Source organism: Yarrowia lipolytica, chromosome 1B, assembly GCF_001761485.1.
Source record: "Yarrowia lipolytica chromosome 1B, complete sequence".
NCBI lineage: Eukaryota > Fungi > Ascomycota > Dipodascomycetes > Dipodascales > Yarrowia > Yarrowia lipolytica.
The window spans coordinates 2,669,417-2,690,949 of NC_090771.1; the positions used below are offsets into that span (position 1 = coordinate 2,669,417).

The 21,533-nt window shown below is 46.1% G+C and overlaps 9 protein-coding genes and 1 non-coding gene across 10 annotated transcripts; 5 read left to right on the forward strand and 5 right to left on the reverse strand.

The window, feature by feature from the left end:
• Positions 1-628: 628 nt before the first annotated feature.
• On the reverse strand, positions 629-2,095 carry YALI1_B26715g (uncharacterized protein; the record flags this gene model as incomplete). The annotated part of the gene is made up of 1 exon (XM_501134.3): positions 629-2,095. One exon carries the CDS (start codon positions 2,093-2,095, stop codon positions 629-631), a length of 1,467 nt encoding a protein of 488 aa, XP_501134.3.
• Positions 2,096-2,332: 237 nt separating this feature from the next.
• On the reverse strand, positions 2,333-3,376 carry YALI1_B26728g (uncharacterized protein; the record flags this gene model as incomplete). The annotated part of the gene is made up of 1 exon (XM_501135.3): positions 2,333-3,376. The coding sequence occupies one exon, from the start codon at positions 3,374-3,376 to the stop codon at positions 2,333-2,335; it is 1,044 nt and encodes a 347-aa protein (XP_501135.2).
• Positions 3,377-4,592: 1,216 nt separating this feature from the next.
• On the reverse strand, positions 4,593-5,507 carry YALI1_B26749g (uncharacterized protein; the record flags this gene model as incomplete). Its single annotated transcript, XM_501136.3, has 1 exon — positions 4,593-5,507. One exon carries the CDS (start codon positions 5,505-5,507, stop codon positions 4,593-4,595), a length of 915 nt encoding a protein of 304 aa, XP_501136.3.
• A 1,349-nt stretch (positions 5,508-6,856) lies between these two features.
• Positions 6,857-8,317, forward strand: YALI1_B26763g (uncharacterized protein; the record flags this gene model as incomplete). Its single annotated transcript, XM_501137.3, has 1 exon — positions 6,857-8,317. One exon carries the CDS (start codon positions 6,857-6,859, stop codon positions 8,315-8,317), a length of 1,461 nt encoding a protein of 486 aa, XP_501137.1.
• Positions 8,318-8,677: 360 nt separating this feature from the next.
• YALI1_B26790g (uncharacterized protein) lies at positions 8,678-9,583 on the reverse strand (the record flags this gene model as incomplete). The annotated part of the gene is made up of 1 exon (XM_501138.3): positions 8,678-9,583. The coding sequence occupies one exon, from the start codon at positions 9,581-9,583 to the stop codon at positions 8,678-8,680; it is 906 nt and encodes a 301-aa protein (XP_501138.1).
• A 1,822-nt stretch (positions 9,584-11,405) lies between these two features.
• YALI1_B26808g (uncharacterized protein) lies at positions 11,406-12,369 on the forward strand (the record flags this gene model as incomplete). The annotated part of the gene is made up of 2 exons (XM_068282132.1): positions 11,406-11,428; positions 11,946-12,369. 2 exons carry the CDS (start codon positions 11,406-11,408, stop codon positions 12,367-12,369), a joined length of 447 nt encoding a protein of 148 aa, XP_068138233.1.
• Positions 12,370-13,691: 1,322 nt separating this feature from the next.
• On the forward strand, positions 13,692-13,814 carry YALI1_B26831r. The gene has a single exon (XR_002432082.3). It is a non-coding gene; the product is annotated as a 5S ribosomal RNA (ribosomal RNA).
• A 1,303-nt stretch (positions 13,815-15,117) lies between these two features.
• On the forward strand, positions 15,118-16,296 carry YALI1_B26845g (uncharacterized protein; the record flags this gene model as incomplete). The annotated part of the gene is made up of 1 exon (XM_501140.3): positions 15,118-16,296. The coding sequence occupies one exon, from the start codon at positions 15,118-15,120 to the stop codon at positions 16,294-16,296; it is 1,179 nt and encodes a 392-aa protein (XP_501140.1).
• Positions 16,297-17,971: 1,675 nt separating this feature from the next.
• Positions 17,972-18,571, forward strand: YALI1_B26874g (uncharacterized protein; the record flags this gene model as incomplete). The annotated part of the gene is made up of 1 exon (XM_068282133.1): positions 17,972-18,571. One exon carries the CDS (start codon positions 17,972-17,974, stop codon positions 18,569-18,571), a length of 600 nt encoding a protein of 199 aa, XP_068138234.1.
• A 746-nt stretch (positions 18,572-19,317) lies between these two features.
• Positions 19,318-19,769, reverse strand: YALI1_B26888g (uncharacterized protein; the record flags this gene model as incomplete). Its single annotated transcript, XM_066094195.2, has 2 exons — positions 19,318-19,411; positions 19,603-19,769. 2 exons carry the CDS (start codon positions 19,767-19,769, stop codon positions 19,318-19,320), a joined length of 261 nt encoding a protein of 86 aa, XP_065950267.1.
• Positions 19,770-21,533: the final 1,764 nt, after the last annotated feature.

Sequence of the window (21,533 nt, forward strand, 5' to 3'; positions counted from 1 at the left end):
AAAGAATAGATAATTGCAAAGACATGTTGAGGGTGCATGCGAAGTTCATATGGGAAATGGGTGGCATGGTGAGAGTTGTTCGATGACAATACCTTTGCGCACTGGAGCACAGACAGAACTGCGTACACAGTATCTAACACATTTCGATGATATAATAATAAAAGGACTGATCATTGGGGCATGTATGGTTTTGAGTGTGGACTATTTTACACGCTTGAGAACTCGGAGGATATTCTGTATACGCATTATACTTTCTTTGAAGCATGGACACAGTATGTATGTACATAGACCCGAGTATGTACAGACACAAATCAAAGCAGGGAATGCAATAACGTCCTGATTCATAATAGGGTGTCTGTATATACGCTGGATGTGGGAGACACTGTGATGAGAATCTCACATGTCAAAAGTCTTCATTTGCTGTGACTGCAGTTATTCTGGATTCGTACTCTACAATGTACATTTTGGCGTGGAATTGTGGTCGTGGTGTCTCATTCTGGCATATAGGTCATTACCATCGTCATTATTTACACACTGAGTCTATAGCTGTGATGTTCTGCGTTTGGAATACAACCGGATGACTACAGAGCCGAGCCCCGATACCTATATTCCAGATTTTGCGAAACCCTTAGTTCATATAAGCCAACTGAGTCAGCTCCTCGATATCGTCCACCTCCTTGAGGCACTCCTCGGTCAACACAGAGTAGCCCTTATCGGTAATGGCCACATTGTCCTCAATTCGAATACCGATACCCTGGAAGTGCTTGGGGTACTTGTCATCATAAGGCACGTACACACCAGGCTCAATGGTGATGACGTTACCAACCTGCAGGTTGGCTCGTCGGTTGCTCTTGCCCACATCGTGCAGATCAATGCCCAGATGGTGGCCAATGTAGTGGGGGTACAGGGTCTGTGTCTGGTTGAGAGTGATGCCGTTGAATCCAACATTCTGCAGGTTCTTGTGCAGCTTTCGCACAGAAATCTCGTGGATATCATTGATGGACTTGTCAGTGCTGCATTCCTTGATACACTGCTTCTGGACATCAAGAACAGCCTCGTACAGGTCTCTCTGGGCCTCGGTGAACTTACCCTCGCTATCCTTTCCAACAGGCCATGTTCGAGAGATGTCAGCGCAATAGCCTCCAAACTGTCCTCCGGCATCAACAAGAACAAGATCATTGGTTCCAAACTTGTCGTCATTGCGGGTGTAGTGAATCGACAGAGCGTTAGCTCCTCCAGCGATGACAGGAACGTAGGCAGGCTTGTCGCATCCACCCAGTAGGAAAAGTGACTCCAGATACACCTGCAGCTCCTTTTCAGTGGCAAATGGGTTGGCGTAGGCGGCATTGTAAGCATTGGCACTAACGGAACCCGCTGCTCGCATGACTGCAATCTCCTTGGGCGACTTGACAGCTCGAAGCTTGGTCATGATGGGGGACAGGGGGGACACGAGCTTCTGGGTGAGCATTCGGGTCAATGGGGTCTCCACTGTCTCTGTGAAAATAGAAGCCACGTTCTTAACATCTGGCGAGTCGTGGAATACAGTATCGTTTCGCTCCACAATCTTCTTGAACTGCATCAGGTTGTTGTTGGAGTATGCTTCGTCGGCGTTGAAAAAATCCTTGGCACCCTTTTCGCCGGTGCGAGCACCACCCCATAGTTCGGCCTGGGGGTCCTTGGGAGGTACAAACATGTGAAAGACAACATCGTCAGGCTTGGAGCCGGTCTTCTCAATGATCAGAGCAGACTCGGGCTCCAGAAAGCCAGAAAGATAGAAGAAATCCGGGTTCTGGTGGAAATCGTAGAAAACGGGACCAGATCGGTACTTCGTGGTGGCTCCCATGACCACAGCACACGACTTGACAGGCATAGCATCAGCCACTCGAAGACGTCGTTCAAAGTACTCCAGAGCAGGAATACCGGGAGTAATGTCTCCGTTTTTGATCAGGTGAGGCCGAGTTTCAAACAGGGGCTGTCCGGTGGCCAGAGTTGACCGGGAGCGCACGCCCTGGAGCCGGTTGAGGTGTTTCAGTGCCCGAATCATGCTGTGGTTGTGGAAAGGTACCTTAGAGACTATTAAATTAGTTAGTTGCATATTGATCTGATTTGTCACTCAACCTTGTGGCGTGACGTAATGGTGCGTGGGTGTGTGGGTTCGAGTCTCGAGTGTGAATTCTGAATGCGAAGCACAAAGAGTGAAGTACGAGTAACCACAATTGAGAGTAATCATTATCAGGGGGGGAAAATATTCCACTAGTTATATTGGTTCTATCAGTGCCTCTATGCATACCAGTTAAATATCTGTTAATTATGTACTCCACCTCTTGTCTTCTTATTTATCCTTGGGGAGAATGTTCTCCTTGGGGCCAGCAGCAACGATTTGGTAGGGGTTCTGCTTCAGGTGAGAAATCATGTAATGCTTCTTGATGTGCTCAAAGTTGGTGGTGTCCTTGAAGGCAGGAATGTCCCAGTACAGGTCTCTCAGCCATCGGTGAATGTTGGGGTAGTCGTGTCGGATCATGCCCAGGTTGCACTTGAAGTGCATCACATAGACGGGGTCGAATCGCACAATGGTGGTGAAGAGCCGGATGTCAGCCTCTGTCAGGGTGTCTCCAACCAGGTACTTGTGCTCGCCAAGAATCTTCTCTACTCGGTCCAGCGACTTGAACAGCTGGTACACGTTCTGGTCGTATGCCTCCTGAGTAGTAGCAAAGCCAGACTTGTAGACACCGTTGTTAATGTCGTTGTAGATCCACTCATTAACAGCGTCAATCTCGGGTCGCAGCTTCTCAGGGTAGTAATCAACGTGGTATTTTTCAGGGATGAGAGAGTCCATTTCGGTGAAGAGGAACCGGATGATCTCAGCAGACTCGTTGCTGACAATCTTGCCCTGCTTCTTGTCAAACAGAAGAGGCACGGTGAATCGGCCATCGTACTCGGGGTTTACCTTGAAGTAAATTTCTCGGATTCGCTCCGCATTGTTGACAGTGTCCGGAGTGCAACCAGGCACCTCGGGGTTGAACTTCCACCCATCTTCGTCCATGTACCAGTCCACAACATTGAGAGTGATCAGGTCCTCCAGACCCTTGAGCTTTCGGGTGATCAGCACTCTGTGGGCCCAGGGACAGGCTAAGGAGACATACAGGTGGTATCGATCCTTGTCAGGAGGGAACTCGGCGCCGGGCTTGGAGGAAATGGCGTTTCTGAACTGAGAGACCTGACGTCGGTAGTGGCCATCCTTGTTGGCGAAACCAAGACCCTTGGTCTTTTCGGCGGGCTGTGTTTCGGTGCTCATGTTGCGTGTGATGATCAGGCGAGAGGTGGTTAGATGGGAACTCGTCTGTTGAATACGTCGTAGTGTAGTGCGGAGGAACATGTGTTTGGTTGGGATCTTAAATACTTGTAGGGGCAGCAGCCTTTAAGTTGACCTTAGTGTTGCTTTGAATCTGAATAACCTTTTAGTCATGGTGGGGAGATGCACGAATTGAGGAAGAGGAAGGGGGGTCTTTAATGACAAACCAATCAATGTATCGATTCTATTTCACAATCCTACCATAGAGAATCAAATGGAGTCTGACTCGTACGTTTAAGATAGGTCCATTACTAACAAGCTCAGTTAGACTTCTGTCTGGTTTGATGCAGGAACTCTATCGAGACGCTAAATAGGATTTTAGTCATTGGTGACTGAAATAAGAGGGGGTCGTCTAGAATACGCAATTGATCTTAGAGAGGACGGGGGAAAAAACATCGGTGAGTAAATCGGCCTATCCCTAATGTATTTAAAAAAAATCTAGTTTGTTCCCCTTCTCTAGCGAAATCTATATGCTCCACCTTTTCCTTGCTATAACTTAGACGCCCCACTTTATGCACGACGAAATGCAGCCGTTGGCATGGAACGTTGTGGTACATGTGAGATTACTAACGAGGAGCAAGCATGCGGAAGTAAAAGTGCAGGCCGGAGCTATAATGGAGACGTGTGGTTTCGTGCTTGTCAGCGATTATTGTGGAACCAAGAACTGAGGGGATGTAGACACGACGTGAATATTCAGCTCTAATGACGTCTGGTGGATATATCTGGTTATAGTCATGTGAGACTGCTTCTGCTTTTCTACAGCGGGGGAGGGAAATAGCAATAAGACCACCAGCACAATATACATGCCGACTGTACTGTACGTTGCCATCAAATGGTATGGTACTTGTATTGGCACTGGTCTCGTTATCATCTTTTCATAGTCACTAGTACTTCCAGCCTGCATCGTACCGTTTAAGGATATACTAATTGGGCTCTTCCTGTCTTAGACCCGATCTGTATGTAAATAAACAGAAGTACAGCTGCAGTATGCTCATAGATTAACTAATGAAATCGTGAAGATCTTAACTGAGTGCCTATCATCCTCCAAGGTCATGATCAACAACCTGTGTCTTCGGTTCTGTCCGAAACATATATTCTCATTGATCCCCATACCATCATGTCGTATTATCAATACTATATACTGTCAGCGATATTGTTTGAAAGATGAGCTAAACTCGTCAGCGTTGTCTACAAGTAGTCGTAGGCTCTTCGTTCTTCAATCTCGCCTTCTATTGTTTGCTCACTTCAAGAGCTCCTCCTGCTCTCCCTTAGAGTAGCCCAGAATGTAAAGAACATCTCTTAATGATCCCGAGTTGAGTCTGCTAGGGGCCTTCTCCTGGACCACAGGCTTGGCATTCCAGGCAATACCAAAGCCAGCAACACCCATCATGGGCAGATCGTTAGCACCGTCTCCAACAGCACACACCTGGTCGAGCTCAATGTTGTTTTCGGCTGCAATTCGCTGTAGCAACTCGGCCTTCTTGTCTCCGTTGACAATCTCTCCATAGGTCTTTCCAGTGAGTTTTCCGTCCTCATCCTCAAGGTTGTTAGCATGGGCGTAATCAAGTCCCAGTTCTCCAGCCACATACTTGGCCAGGGGAGTGAAACCTCCAGACAGCACAGCCATCTTAACACCAGTGTTTCCAAGGACCTTGCACAGTTCCTTGACTCCGTTGGTGAACACCAGCTGGGTCTTGAGCTCGTCAAACAGAGATGTAGACTCAATTCCCTTCAGAAGAGCGACTCGCTCTGCCAGAGAGGCGTTAAAATCAAGCTCGCCGTTCATGGCTCGCTCGGTAATCTCAGCAACCTGGGCCTCAACGTTGGCTCGAGCGGCAATCAGCTCAATCACCTCCTGCTCGATCAGAGTGGAGTCCATGTCGAAGATGAACAGCTTCTTGAGTCGGTTCTCGGTGGGTTGAACAATGATGTCAACACCAGAACCGGTAGAAAGGTCGAACAGATCAATCTTCAGCTCGGCAAGAGCTCCGATGGGGATCTCAACGGAGTAGTCGAGGACCCGGCTACCATCAAGCTGGATCTCGAACTGAGAAACAACAGAGAGCTTGGCGAAGATCTCCTGGACGGAGGCAATGAACTCCGCGGGAATGTCGCTCTTTCCAATGAGAGTAATCACGTAGCTGAGGTTGGTCATGGTGAACTAGTGTTGTGGTTATATTTGAGTCCAGATAGACATGATTCACGACTCTGCATGGTAGAAGTTTTGAATAGAGTTTGGCGAGGTGGTTGTATTTGAGAAGAATATAGGTCAGGTAGTTTGACTGATAGCGAACCCCAAGTTTGACAAAAACAGTAGATTGGTACCATCCGTTCATTTCCACAAATTGTCTGTTTAGGTTTGGGGTAAGTATTTCACCTCCTACAATGTGTAGTAAGGCTGACATCATCTGAACCCGTTTTTCACTCCAGACAACGCTGGGATGAATGTCCAGCGTGCACCCGTGCGCCCTCCTGCAGCCAATCTAAATGGAGATCTCAACATCGTGTGTAACCACAAGAACAGGCTGGAGCGGAAGTTATGATTTAATGTACCTGTCGGTATATTATATGCTGTTCGTAAAGAGGGGTTTGAATGATGTAAATATATCAGATGCTCGCCTAACAATATTTTGAGTTTTGTACGATATGGAGTGCACCAGGGGCACAGCATGTACTTCAACTGCCCTTAAAACTACGGTAGTGAGTGACGAGCTATGCAAGACAGATACAACTTTCTGGACTTCGCTGGGCAACTCCGTTTGTCCTCCCTTTTGAATACCTTGAGTTATATTTCCACGCATATTCGACATCAACCGATTTAGCCATAAACCACCCATTTGTCTATCATACTGAAAGATTACAGATAAAAGCACATCGTAAAACACAAGTTGTACAATACAAGTACGAAACGAAATGAACACTGTCTGATAAAGTCAACGCAGCTGAAGTCTGGATCACCATTACACGGGTCCACACACTTGTACCTTCCAGAGAGCTCTACCGTCGCCAAATGTTCAACCTATATGTCTACAGGATTCGTTTCTAGCCTGATAATATAAAATTTCGAGTAGCTAAAAAGATCGCCAGATTCTTCAGATCAAAATGATATACTGAACATTACACTTTTATAGCTTCACCATTAACAATATATCCACGATCAAACTTGGCTCAATCCAACACTACGCTTCATAATTTCTGCTGCCTGCCTCCTCCCAATGTTTTCGAAAGGTATGCTGGTACCGAATTTTGCTGCTTATATAATCTCTAAAGATGCACTTTATTCAAGCATCAATAATCTTCATAATTGAGCTACCAAAAAGTGAATCAAATCAGAAGCTCATTGTGAGTGGATCAAGCTAAAAATAATACAGAAATTATCATTTATACATCCCTAAAAGCGCGGCTCACCAGTCCATCCACATCACAGTAATAAAGTTAACCTCTGTTCAACATGCACTGCTTTCCTTTTCTCCTTTTCTGTATCACCACCAACACCAACACAAGATGATTCCCGAAAACGAGCAGCCGCAACTAAAGCAATGGGCTTTGCAACAGCTCGAGAACCTGAGTGATGCCGACACGTCGATTCTTGGCGACTACGTGATCGCCCTCGCCAACTACGACATGCCCAAGTCGGAGCTTGCGGAAATGTGCAGATCCCAGTTGTCGGAGTTTTTGCATGGCAATACGGACGCCTTTGTCGAGGCTCTAATGCACGCTATTGAGACCAAAAGTTATATGCAAGAGCCCCTCCAGCAGCCACAGCAACAGCAACAACAGCCGCAGCAGCAGCAGCAGTTCCCACAGCAGCAGCAACAAGGTCAGTTCCCTACACCACCTCCGTTTCCTCCGGGATTCGACTTTGCACAGATGCAACAGATGGGATTTCCCATGCCTGGTATGAACGTGCCGTTGCCCAGCCACCAGGGATTCATTTCCGGCCAGCAGAAGCGATACAACAATAACAACAATGGAGGAAACAAGCGGGGCATGAGCGCAATCTCCACACCTCATTCGTCGACAGAGTACAACAGAAAGCTTGTGGTGGAAAAGATCCCCGACGACTACTGTTCTGAGCAGGCCGTGCGAGACTTCTTCTCAAAGTTTGGAACTCTCAACTCGGTCAAGGTGAATTTTGCCGGTAAGCTGGCAGAGATCGAGTTCTCGACCACAGCCGAGGCTAAGAACGCGTACAAGTCGCCTGAGACTATTTTTGACAACCGTTTTGTCAAGGTGTACTGGCGCAAGACTGACGACGAGACTCCTGAGAACGAGGTCGCAGAGCAGCAGAGACTGCAGGAGGAGCGACAGGCTGCGTTTGAGGAGAAGGAGCAGCGTCGAAAGGAGCATTTGGAGAAGATGACCGGAATTCTGGCCCAGAAGAAACAGCTGTTGGAAATGCAGATTGAGCAGCAGGAACTTCTCGCGAAGATGGGACAGCCCGTTACCCAGGACGTGGAAGATCTTCGAAACCAGCTGGCAGAGATTCTGGAGCATGAGAAGGACCCCACCAAGGTCTTCAAGTCCACCTCAGCGGCTTCGTCGTTTGCTCCTCGAGGAAGAGGAGGCTTCAGAGGTCGAGGAGCTCGAGGTAGAGGTGCCTTCCGAGGCCGAGGAGGTTACCACCCTTATGGAGCTCCACCTGCACGAGAAAACGTGGATAGAACCAAGTTTTCTCTCGATCTGCGACCCAAGGACGTTTTAATCTCTCCTGTCACGGCGGACAAGCAGGAACACATTCGAGCCCACCTGGTGAGTGTTGGAGAGTACTCCAATGTTGCCCAAGCAAGTGGAGACTCTGTGGTGGTCAGCTTTCCCGACAGAAGAGCCGCTGAGAAGTTCTTCTACGGCTCTGCTGATATTCCGGACGTTGGAAAGGTGGACAAGCAGTGGTTTAAGCAGGTCAAGAAGGATGGTGAGGGGTCTGAGGTCAAGACGGAGGACGTGAAGATGGAGGAGAACTAATTTAGAGAAGTCTTCGGCATTGTATATTAAGTGTTAGAGAAATAAAATTATGTATTACAACTACAGTGTATTTGTGTATGGAAATATGGAGTACTAATACTTGTATGTACTGTATATAAATGTGTCACTCGCTCTTACGAACACCTTGGAGATAAAGAGATATACTCGTATATCACTCCAAGTCTAAATAAGAAACACTATGTCGTTATAAGTATGGGAACGGTATACATCCACTGTCACCTACCTTCATATTTTTCTAATTTCAGTTAATTATCTATTTACACAAGATGAAGAGTCTGCGAGTGCACCTTGCCAAAGCTAGGTAACATTTCGAGGGGCGAAAAAGGTCCTTTAAACCTCTTACTTCTTCGATCTAAAATCGTTAGCCACGTTGAGAAGCAGAGAGTCGTTATCCAGCATGATCTTGTTGCCGGACTTGGCAAGCACGTGGGCAATCTCTCGGGCGGTATCCAGACGTTTGAGCTCAACGTAGTCCTTGGACTTCTTGATGGCATCACCAATCAGCTCGGCGGATCGGGCCTCTCCCTGGGCCTTGACAATGGCTCCCTGCTTCTCCTGTCGAGCTCGGTCGACAATGAAGGCGGCTCGCTGGGCCTCCTGCTGGGCAATCTGCTTGGCCTCGACGGCGGCGGTGAACTCGGGCGAGAAGGTCATGTATGTGAGTGACACGTCATCCAGCAGGATGTTGAACTTGGAGGCTCGCTTGATGAGTTGCTCCTTGACCAACCGGGAGACTCGCTCTCGCTGGGTGATCAGCTGGGAGGCGTTGAATTGGGCCACCACAGACTTGAGCACCTCGTTGACCAGAGAGGGCAGAACTCGCTCGTCGTAGTCCTTGCCAAGGGTCTGGTAGATAGTAGGCAGAGCCGAGATGCTGGGTCGAGACAGCACTCGGCAGGTGATGTTGACCATCTGCAAATCCTTGGTACCGGTCAGAGAAGCCACATTTCGAGGCTTGGCTCGCACGTCGTAGATGATGGGGCTCTGGAACCAGGGAATGGCAATGTGGGTTCCCTCGGGGTAAATTCGGGGAGAGATACCGCCGATTCGGTTGTACATGATGGCTCGAGAACCACCATCCACGTTGAAAAGAGACGAGTTGATGGTGGCGGCAGCAATTGCCAGAACGACCAGGCCTCCGACGCCGACAAACTTGGGGCCTCCGGCACCTCCGGCACCCTTCTGGGCCTGTCGCTGCAGCTGGTTGAGCTGGTTGCTGAATTTTTTCCAGTTGGGGTTGTTCATTGTGGTGATGTGGTGGTACAGACTGTGGGTTTAATTTTTGACTACCATCGAGAGGGGTTAGGGCTGGTAAGGGGTGACGGGGAAGTTGGTGTAATTGAGGGGCTAATATTTGGGATAAATGTGTGGGGAACCCTGTTCATGTCAATTGATATTTCCGTGGTTTTTATTTCATTTTATATATTTTCAGAGAGCCATTTTGTGTGTCCCTATCACCCCTCCAGGCGCCACCCAGAGTTGCCCCATAGTCAGGCAGAATGCAGACGTGAACGTTGGAAGCAACTCAGTTGGTCCTAACCCTGAGTTGCTGTTGTAGTCCAAGGAGGGTTGAAACTTGTGCAATTGATATGAAAATGGCGCGAGATATTAATTAAACGATAAATTAAAGGATATTGACGGTCTGGGTGGAGTTTTGGACCTATTGGACCAGTATTGGGGTATTTGGAAGCTGACATGTTTAGTTGAACGTTAGTGACGGATATAGTTGAGGCTTTAGTTGGAAGTAAGATGTCAGTTATTTGTGTGTGAATTTAGACATTAGAGGCGTGTTATATAACATATTTCAGGGGTTTTCTCTCTATGTGAACATCTGGTAAAAGTATTTACTACTGAAATTTCCACGTGGATGTCTACCACACTGGTGTTGAAGGAAGCGTTGATTCCAAATAACAGTCTGATACTTGTCCAGTCTGTTAAAAATACTGGGGATGGGCGTTGAACGACACTGGCGCGTTTGGATTGAATTGATCCTGTCTTCCAGATATGGATAATGAATTACAGAAGATCTCGTGCTCTACACTGCTCTTGCAAGGCCGACTGTATGCTCATCACAGTCACTCTGTCCGTTCTCCTTTTTGTGGGGGGCGCCATTGACCTCCCAATGCAAGTTGTACTCGCAGTTTGATTCATCGTATTTTGGTACACCATATCTTGTCTGGAGGTGGTGACAGGGCGCTTATTGATCCCAACTGGCTGGGAAATAGATGATCTGGACACAATTAGTCATGTCGGCGATCGATTCCACTTGAATCTGCTGCGACTGACCGACCGTTCCTGTATTCATCTTGAGAGAATCAGCCACTCATTAGACTCAAGCTATACGAGCATGCGGCTTGGAAATTACAGTATGTACATACTGTAGCTCTCTGAAGCCTTCTGACATCGTGCTCGAGACATGACCAAGCACAGTTACTGTACAAGTACTGGAAAACTAACACATCAGGCCCACCATCTGTCTCACAGCATAATAATATAGTTGGAGGTCTGTGGAATTTATACTCGCTAACAATACAGTACGAGCAATGTGGGCCCTCACTCCGGATACAATGGAACTACAAATATCGACAGATGTTCACAATATCATTGTACATACTCATAGGCACTGGTACAAGTAGAGATTTCTGCAAGTTACTAGTAGAACCAGAAAAAAAATACTGTGCACACAGCTCATTAGGACAGTTCACTTCACGAGTACACGTACACGTACTCGCACCGTACTTGTACCGATACAAATAGTACATCCCGGTTGAAACACTGTAGTTCTTTGCACGATCATAGTCCAGACCATCTTTCCCGTATCAGAACCGATATGGTGTGCACATTAAATACAGTAGTCAAATCCAAGTGATAGGGAGATATCTCGTCTTAACAGATTTTTCATTTTATATTACTGGACTTGCAGCCAACATATAGATGCCCAAAAGTTATGACACTCACAGTGTAAGGTGACAGCGATGACGACTCTGCAAAAAATGTTGTCAACACACCATGTTCATTCTCGCAACCCAGATCGTTATCGACAGAGGCCTCGGACACACTTCAGGTCATGGGGAAAGGTCTGAAAGCACTGTATGATACTCGTAATCCTCAGAATTGACTCGACAGCATTATATGTGTGGATGTGATCACAGGTTATGAATAGGAAAAAACTGCATAAAATACACTACCGAAGGATCAACCATTTATATCTGCTTGTCCAATGTCAGCTAACATCATCGATTATCGATGCTCTCATTACTCCTAGGGACCGCCTTCCTTCCAGGTACTGCCCAATGGCCCCTTACATTAACGTTTCACATCACATGACTTCATCCCAATTTGTAAAAGCAGTCCTAAATAAGGTTGACTCTGAAAGTCTGACCCTCCCAGTCCCAAGAGTAAAATCACATCGTTGGAAAAACCTCTTAACTCAACAACAACAACAAAGATGACTGGTGTTTCCGTTAGGTGAGTGGAAATATGGGGATTTTGGACTTCACGCAAGTGATTTAAAGACAGTGAGTTGTTTCAGCTTCAATCTGGAACTGTCTCTGGTGCGTTCACACGATACACCTCAACGATTCTTCTTTTTCAGTACTAACAACAGAGACGTTCCCGCTCAGAAGTTCATTGAGGCTTACGCTTCTTTCCTCAAGCGACAGGGTAAGCTTGAGGTCCCCGGCTACGTTGAGATCGTCAAGACCTCTGCCGGCAACGAGCTCCCTCCCCAGGATGCTGAGGGATGGTTCTACATGCGAGCTGCCTCCATTGCCCGACACATCTACCTGCGAAAGGAGGTTGGTGTTGGCAAGCTCAACAAGCTCTACGGTGGTGCTATCAACCGTGGCCAGCGACCTTCTCACCACAAGGACGCCTCCGGCTCCGTCAACCGACGTGCTCTGCAGGCTCTTGAGAAGCTTGGTGTCCTTGAGGCCGGTCTCAAGGGTGGCCGACGAATCTCCGAGAACGGACAGCGAGATCTTGACCGAATCGCCGCCCAGACTCTCGAGGAGGAGGAGGATGACGAGTAAATTTGATACTTGTCGGATTCACAAAATAAAATGTATTTAACAAAAAATGTATAGTACAGCCAGTGGGAGCACTGCGAGTGCGTAGCACGAAAAGTGTGGGGCGTGATACCTCTTTACAGTACAAGTAGGAACCGCTTGAATAATGACATCAGAAGCATGGCGCAGCATTGCTGTTAGACACCGAACAGCTGATATTTGTACAGTTGATGTTCAAACAGCTGGACGACTTCAGAGCAAGGACGACAGCAGCATAGAACAAGAGCCCTGCATTACGATGATAGTGGACTATAGACAGATGAACTACCAGATCATAACTATACACATGATGATGATTTAACTATTTTTTCATATTGTACCTGTATGGGACGTAGTCTGTACGATACGACCGTGCAGTTCTACATTCTCATGAGCCTAGAAGGCTTCCTGGTTTCAAGTAAAATGGAGGAACAAGGCAAGTCAAAAATCCCTGTATGTGAATCAAACTGGGTAACGGAGAAGTTTGCCGAAACCAACGACCTTTGCAACTTGATGATGTAAGATGAGTTCTTTCTACGAAGAATGTCGGCATATTTGAAAGCCAGATAGGGCGAACCACATTTACTGAACTACTTGTACTTGTACCAGTACCAATAGATATCTGATAGCAAACTCCGAAGAGGCAGTAGAGTAAGTGGGTTACTTCAATAGAAGACAGACAGAAAGACAGACACAAGATGGATGAAATCAAATAGCGTTCGTGTATGATATCCAGAAAGGCGAGCACAGCCAAACCTACAGAGACAAATCAACATCTTTATCGAAATCTTGAAGATATCAAATGGGATGAAATCCCTATTAGCTTGTTTACTACCACGTAAGACTTCGGCTTCGTTTTTCGCCCTGAAAAGTCACCTCTCAGTCCGGCAGCCACGACCGATCTCGCGAGACAGTGAAAACGACACAGCCATACAACATAATTCAATAAACTTAGTGAATGAAATTTTCCTGAGAGAATAAGCGTCATTTCAAAGTCGCTTTAATTCGACTTGAATAGTGATAAATCATATTTCCTGTACAAACAGTGCTGTGAAGACATTAAACAACGGCATCGTCAAAACAAGTTGTTACGGATATTTAGCTGATCCGAAAACTATTCATGAAGATTGAGCCCTCTGTTTGCTATGATTATACTCTAAAATCACCTCTCTGTTATCGCTAATACTCTCAAAAATGCTTTTTTATTCTAAGGATTTTTTAATTTTTTAATTTTTTATTCTAATAATTCATTATGCACGTGACAAATTTGGCCGTATATGTAGGTCCTAGACAATTTTTAGCTTAACGGTTGCGGCCATATCCTGGTGAAAATACGGCCTTCCCGTCCCGATCAGCCATAGTCAAAGCCACCAGAGAGCCTAGTTAGTATTGTAGTGGGAGACCATACGAGAATCCTGGGTGCTGCAATCTTTTTGACTTTTTTGTTCCGCAATAACGCAGTGCTGCGACAGAGTTATCGTTGATACTGTACGTACAGTATGTACAACATCGTGATGACATTTTCATATCATTTGAACCGCTGTCCCGAATGTACCATTATTTAACAAGGGTAGAGGGGTAGACTTGAATACTTCAATTCTACCTTTGAAAGCCCTTAGTTTTTTTATTGTTCTAATGATCCATTACAGTGGTACTACCACCAACAAGTACCATTGTTCCAAATCCTACCTGTTTACTTTCTTTAGTCAGCCGGTTTTTGGTAGGTCCTGCGGTGTTGAGTTGGCACAAACGACTACATGTTCGGAGGGTGTTCGATGAGGTAAAAACAACGAAACTGTTTGCGAAAGAGTTCAATAGCTCTATTCAAGAAGTTACGGGCCGCATAATTAGCTAGTTGCCATTGTAACGGTCATTCGCAGCCTATATTGTGCGTTCTGTTGAGTTTGAGTGGGATGTGGATCCGATTGGAGTCAATTCTTATCGTATCGCAGTCTACAGGAGACCCAATGCTCTGTCGACGATATACAAGTAGGAGATGTGGTACGAGTACGAGTGAGACTTATTGATCTGGAGGTACCTACGGATGACGTACAACGGACCGTGTGCCTTCATACATACCCTAGCAATGAATGTATATGCGATATACTGGGCCTCGTAAAGCACGAATGTCGGGTAGTTCGACTGAAAACAATTAGTCCAACAGCGTGATTGCCCACCTTGCTAGCGTTACATCTTCGCGCCGTCTGCTCGATGTCGCGCCACACTGTAGACTCTCAGATTGTGTTGGGTTAACACTTGTAGTCTCTGTTTGAGGTGGTACAACTAAAATTACCTTGCATGCAGTCGACACGGGAAGGTGTATCGGTTTGAACGGCTCAGGTCGATCAGGGTGGATATGCTTTTGAGACAACGCGTGGGGGTACACCATGAAGAATGGGGGAAGCCCGTGGTTAGAGCAGAAAATACAGAGGCAACTGAATGGGTTGTAGCTGAAGCTTACCATAGGGACATTTTGACCATTGTGTATGCCATCAGAAGACAACTGTGCAGAGTGATTGGCCACTCCCACTGTTTCTTATATTGAACTCTCCTAGGATGAAGGTTTCGTGTAGCACTTGGCGCAGTCGGCTAGCTCTTGGCAGCGGCACTGAATCTGAACTCAATTGGACTAAACCAGATCAATAATGCTGGGTTATTTCACTCACTCAAACGCGTTGATACCATGCACCATTGTGTATATAATGGGTTTGAAATCTGTCCTAGAACGTCCGAATGTCCACCATGCACTTCTCCACTACCCTTCTCGCTTCTTTCCTCGCTCTTGTCGCTGCTGCTCCAAGCAACCCGAAGTACCTGACCTTCCCCATCACCAGGCACCACAATGACTCTGACTTTGTGCAGCAGCACCACCATCTGCTGACCCGTCAGGCCCCCATACCCGTCGACATCCTCAACAAAGGAGCATACTATTCAATTGCCCTTAATCTGGGTACTCCTGCCCAGGACTTCAACCTGCTACTGGATACTGGATCCTCCGATCTGTGGGTCTACAACATTACTGACACCACTGACTGCAACAACAACCAGTGTGATGTCACCGGTCAGTTTGATGGGTCCGCGTCCTCCACCTACAACTTCCTCAGCGATGACTACTTCATCCAGTACGTGTCTGGAAACGCCTCTGGAAACTGGGGAACCGACACTCTTACTCTCGGAAGTGTTTCACTAACAGACTTCCAGTTTGCCTGCGCCAGCAACGCTGCCGGAAACACCGGTATACTGGGTATCTCAGTCCAGGGTCAGGAGTCTGTCGGACGGTACGGATCGGAGTACCCCAACTTCCCCGTTGCCCTGCAGAACGCCGGATACATTGATCGACAGGTCTACTCTCTGTACTTGAACAACGCCGACTCTTCTGACGGAACATTCCTCATTGGTGGTATCGACACAGCCAAATACAGTGGAAGTCTCACAGTTCTACCACTTACCCAACAGGATGCTCTCCAGATCTCCTACAACAGCATCACCTACGATGGTGCTCAGGTCGGAGGCTCAGGTCAGGCTGTTCTCGACTCTGGAACTTCCCTTACTTACATCCCCGATGCTGCTTACCAGGCCCTGGCCACCAAGCTGGGTCTCTCTTCTTCCCCCGACCCTATCAGCGGTCTCATTGACATTCCCTGCGACTCAGACGTGTCTGTCGAGTTTAACTTCGACGGAGTGATCATCACTGCCACTTCCGAGCAGATTGTTCTTTCCACTGGAGGTTCTACCTGTGGCTTTGGAATCCAGTCCAACGCCAACTCTCAGGGAAACACCCTCTTTGGTGACACCTTCCTGAGAAATGCCTATGTGGTCTACGATCTCCAGGACTCCCAAATTGGTCTTGCCCAGGCCGTCTACACCTCTGCCTCTAACATCCAGGCTCAAAATGGCCCTCTCTCCAACTAGTCTCTATACTCTAACACCTTTATTGGATATCCTGTAGTATTAAGCCAAATGGATTCAACTAGTAAGTATTATCACGCGTCACTCAGATGAAAAGGCCAAGAAATATTGATCAAAATGTAAAGGCAGAGATGCAATAAAGCTGCCACTCATCACCCCGTTCGCTAAAAAATTGAAACTGGATTAATCGAATTTGGAGCCTTGGTCAAGTATGCTGCGGATTGTGTGCGCAACCTCGTGATCGCATTGAATGAAAGCAGGCATGAAAATAGCTTTTCAGAGGACAATAAAAGGTGTCAAGTATTATATGCGATGAATCTGAGGAGGCCAACGACAGGTGCGAGCAGTCATGATCTGGGTTGACTGAAGGATGAGAGAAGGCTGTTTGAAGATTTTGGCCGCGGCAATTAGCCGGAGGTGTTACGTAGCTAGACTACAAAGACTATGGATAAAACAAGGTGTTTTTTCTTGAAAATAATATCTGAAAAGATTCTCATCATCCTCAATCCCTCTACAAGCTCAGTCTGTACAACATGTACATATTGTACTTTTCAATAGTGCTCGCAATCAGTTGGAAAGCAATGTGACTAATATGGATTCATTGGAGCGTAAAAACTGGTGTACCACACGTTAACCAAAAGATGCTATAATAATCCCCCCAACTCTAGCTATATAGCTATCCAAAAATGTCACCAGCCTACAGTATGTAGCATACACGCAAGAGTACAGTATTTGTTAGATATCGTTTATTAGATACATACAGTAATTGATAATATATGGGTAAAGGAGAGTAATACCTCCTGGTACCTCCTGCCAGCCACAACCTTGATGACCCGCCGTTACACTAATAATGTGTGCTTTCTCGTAACTATTGTGGACCCTAAAATAGCCCTGCCATCCATTTTTGACTAGTTCACCTATTCAAGAGGTAACAATTCGCTCCGCTACTTTCATCAACCGTCGAAATGGAACTCCCTCCGGAAACTGTGTACAATATATTTGCCCATGCCGAGCTCGAAACGTGTGTGGATTTGAGGGAAGTGAGTACCTTCTGGTACGCGGCATTCAACCAGCTGGATGCACGGCTCTTGAAGCAGAAAGTGAAAGAGAGGAACCCTTGGTGTTGAAGCCTGGAGAAGACGGAACGGAACTGAAAACATGGAGGGATTGTGTCCGGGTGTTTGTGGGACGTTTGGGGGTCAGGTAAGTGGACGTCAATTGAGTGTCTCGAGGACATTAAATACCCTACAGAGCTGACAGAAGCGATTTCCTTGAATATTGACGGGGTAGAGACCACTCTTCCAAAAGATTACAAGCCTCTGATGGTCACGCGAGAGCCACAGTACAACACCATGTTGGAGCTGGATGACAATTACTACATGGACTTGCATACCATGATGGCTCATAGATCTCAGCCTCCTTCATCGCTACTGGACTTTCTCAGGACAGTTGAAGAGACTGACGAAATAGGAGTATACGACTGTGATGGTGTGAGAGTTGTTGTTCCGATAGACATGGTCACGAATAAAACAAGCTGTGACGTCAACGAAGACATGGTGGTGGTGTACAGCGCACAGGACGTGTGGATTTTTTGCCTCGAGAATACCCAGACTTTCGGCAAGGACGCGGATGGAAGCGTTCAGGAAAGGGAATCACTAACCGAAGAGGTCAAAGAAATATGACCTCTGGTTATACGTTTTTGGTCGAGGATGATGATCTTTTGCGGGTTCCACAGCCAATGGTGCTTGTTGTCGATCTGGACAACCGACGAGTGCTTCATATTGCAGAGACACGAGATGTCAAGTTTGATGAATCACATGTCGATACTGACGAGGTTCCCAAAACTAATTCGTTTCTATCGTCGGTCGTAGGAGTTAACTCGGTTTATAATGGACTCCAATGGATGGTAGACCGTTCTCCAGAAGGGTACATGGGGTTATTTCCCATTTTCATCGACATGAAAGATATTCCTGAGGACGATGGAAGTGGGACTACAAGAGTGAGCAAGATGTACTATTGTAAAGACCGGATCATGCTGTTCGAAAGGTACATGGACTCTCTCTTCTCTAGTATCCCACGGGGGGCTCAACCATACGTACTGTTTCTCTATATTACCGTGTATTTTGGGGGAAAGAGACAAGAATCTTTATTAATTGTGGATCTGGCTACCTGGAATGTCTGGTTGATGAAAGAAAACTTTGAGTTGAACCAAGGCTCTCTGGTATTATTTGGACGAGAATTGTTTGTTGGATATTCAGAGGGAAAACTGGGAGCCTAGATGTACAGTCAGGATATGATCGATATCTACAAGACACGTTTACTGCGAATGAAGATGTTGTATCCACGCAGGGGGGAATATGACGTGGGCAGGGACATGAGCCTGGAGGATGATTTTGAGGTACAGGACCAGTTGGAGTAGAGTAGGAGTAGGAGATGGTGTTATAATTTATTGTAATTTGTGTTTTTTATTCGAGTATGCTGTACACTACATATTATACATAGATTGAACTGACAACGGAGTCACAATAGGAAGCCTCGTATGTACACAAACTATGGTAGATATTTATGGAGGCTTGTTAATACCCTGAGAACATGTTAACACCTCATTGAGTCCGTTAAAATCAAAAAAATTATCGACACTAGAATCCAGTGTTTCTATACTGAATTATCAAGAATGTTGGTAGACAAAGCGTATGTACTGGTACAACTACAAAGTATGTGAGTAGAACTGAATTACCAATACGAGTATTGTAAAACACATTAATTAATAGACTTCTTGGGCTGTGTTATATCACATGACCATCAACAACTACCACCAGTTATAGTACAGTACCACAGGCTACTGCTATCACTTGCTATGCTTCGATACACCCTCCCACGTGCTCGGACCTACTGTCTTCATTACATCAACAGTACACTAATTATCAGTCATTGCTATGTACGAGCTCTTTAGCTATTGAATAAATACGATATCACATTCCAATCAAGTTCCAGCCTTGTGATTGGTCAAGACCAGTAACGGGTTCACTGGTTCTCCTTCTCGTCACAATCTGACTCCTCAGACATGGACTTCTGAAGTCGAGCGTTGAAGGACAATCCAGGCTTAGCCTTGTTGTTGCTGTGTTAGTAGGAACTGGGGAGATATTAGATCACGGGGTGCAACCTGACGAAGTGTTTTGTGGTTCGACAGATCTTGATACCAGGTAGATCAGTGAAAGCCATGGAGAGGAAAGGCACAACAGGTAGGTTGTGAGGTTCCAATCACGTGTGATAGGCCACATGATTGTCAGCTGACTTAGAAATACTCACATAGAGATGTATTTGTTCTTGTGGGCTCTCAGCTTGGCGGAGCATGGGCTCATGAGGTTGTCGGTTGGACTGGCAAAGCTCTTCTGCTGAAACAACTTCTTGTGGAGCTGTCGCTGCATCATGTTGCCGGAGTTACCGGAAGAAGGGTTGAGGGGAGCCTGGTTCATTTTTCTGTGTGTGGAAGGGAGATGTTGAATGTAGTGTTTAGGACCCAGGACCCTCTCTATATATCAGTTTAAGGGCCCATGTATGTGTGAGCAGGGATTTAGAGTTGTTTGGATCCGTCCTAATTGGGATTAGCCATTGCCTTAAATATGCATGAGAGATGTATATAGAGTGACCGGGAGATGGTGCAATATGGGATGTGAGATGTAAATAGAAGTCTATAAAGGGTGGTATCAAGATATATAGGACTATCTAAAAGCATCCATTGCATTATTATTTTAATCCCATTACTATTCGTCCAGATATAGTAACTATTCCATTCTTCCGCCCCATCGACACTGTATCTAGGCAACCATAAACGCGTACACTGTAGTATGCGTTAAAAATATTTTGGCTTTCAATTAAGCTCCTCAATTTAGGCACTGCAAAATGTGATTTCAAACGGTGCGAGATAGCAAGGCGGCATTGGCGTGGGGTTTTCATGAAGAAAACATCATCAATGTGACCAATGGGACTGTATTTTTGGCTGGTATGATTTTTGGCTGTATAATTCGCAATTGTCGTGGTCTTTCTGCCACTATTACCAGCCCTTTCTCATCGACTAATTGTAGACTGTATGAAGTTTCAGATTATCATTCGAAGACGATACAGTGTGGAACATGGCATTGTCTATGCCAGATCAACGAGGAGTAGTAGCAATTCTTGGTGAGTCGAAAGTGGCTTAAGTTGAGGGCAAATGGAAAGTGTACGATCTCGATTTACTTGTATAGAATGTGCGAAACGGGAGCAATAAGCATTTTCCGATCAGAGCAAGATATGCAATGAGCCGTGGAAGGCAAAGGTGCGAGCAACGTACAGTAATACCTATGCCTAACAATTCAATTCATCCAGATCACGTATTATCAGCTACTAGTATCTATCACATGTAGCAACGACGTATTATTATTGTTACAGCGCGATCGTGAGATCGTCTACAGTGTGGAGATGTACAGTGCTACTTGCAGTGACCAGTGGATCGTACAGTCAGAGACGACGGCATCCAGGGGTAGGTGCGCAGCATGTGAACCGTACATTTAATGTTGAATATTGTCATATATGGTGGAGATGATAGCAAAGACTTCTGTCATCAGGTGGGTTGATGACGTCAGGGCTGGTTCTTGAGGTGGATCATGAGCATTAGCTGTCCCGATAGTTGACATTAGTTTGGATACGTAAATTAGTTGAGAGTTTAGTTGAGATGTGAATATTGAGACTGATCGGATACAATAGAGGAATCTACATAGCTTCAAATGGGAATCTGACTGATCATGTGTTTTCATTGCACCAGTTTCAGTAGACCTGGGGTTTTGGTGGCTCATAATAAGACCCACAGAGCCCTATAGAAGCCATATCTGATGACTAACATCCCAACGTTTTGAATACTTGGGCAACATTTGGAGCTCACTTCTAAGCAAAAGTAGGGCTAGGAACAACAGCAAAATCCCACGGAAAACTCTGTGTATGAGTGGAGGAATCAGCCTGGCTCAGCGGCAGCTAAATAAAAAAAAAAAAGACACGAACCTCAAGTTTGAGCATGATCAGTAAGGGGCCCGAGGTACGTTTAGGACATCTACCATGGTATAGGCCAATATGTACTATGGACGCAAACAATGATATCCACAGGATCGAGCTGAATCAGACGAGCATTCAGATATCAAGGCTTCCACAACTTTTTACTCGATTACCCCATAATGAGGCATATTCTTAGCTTCTTGACTTTGGGGGTC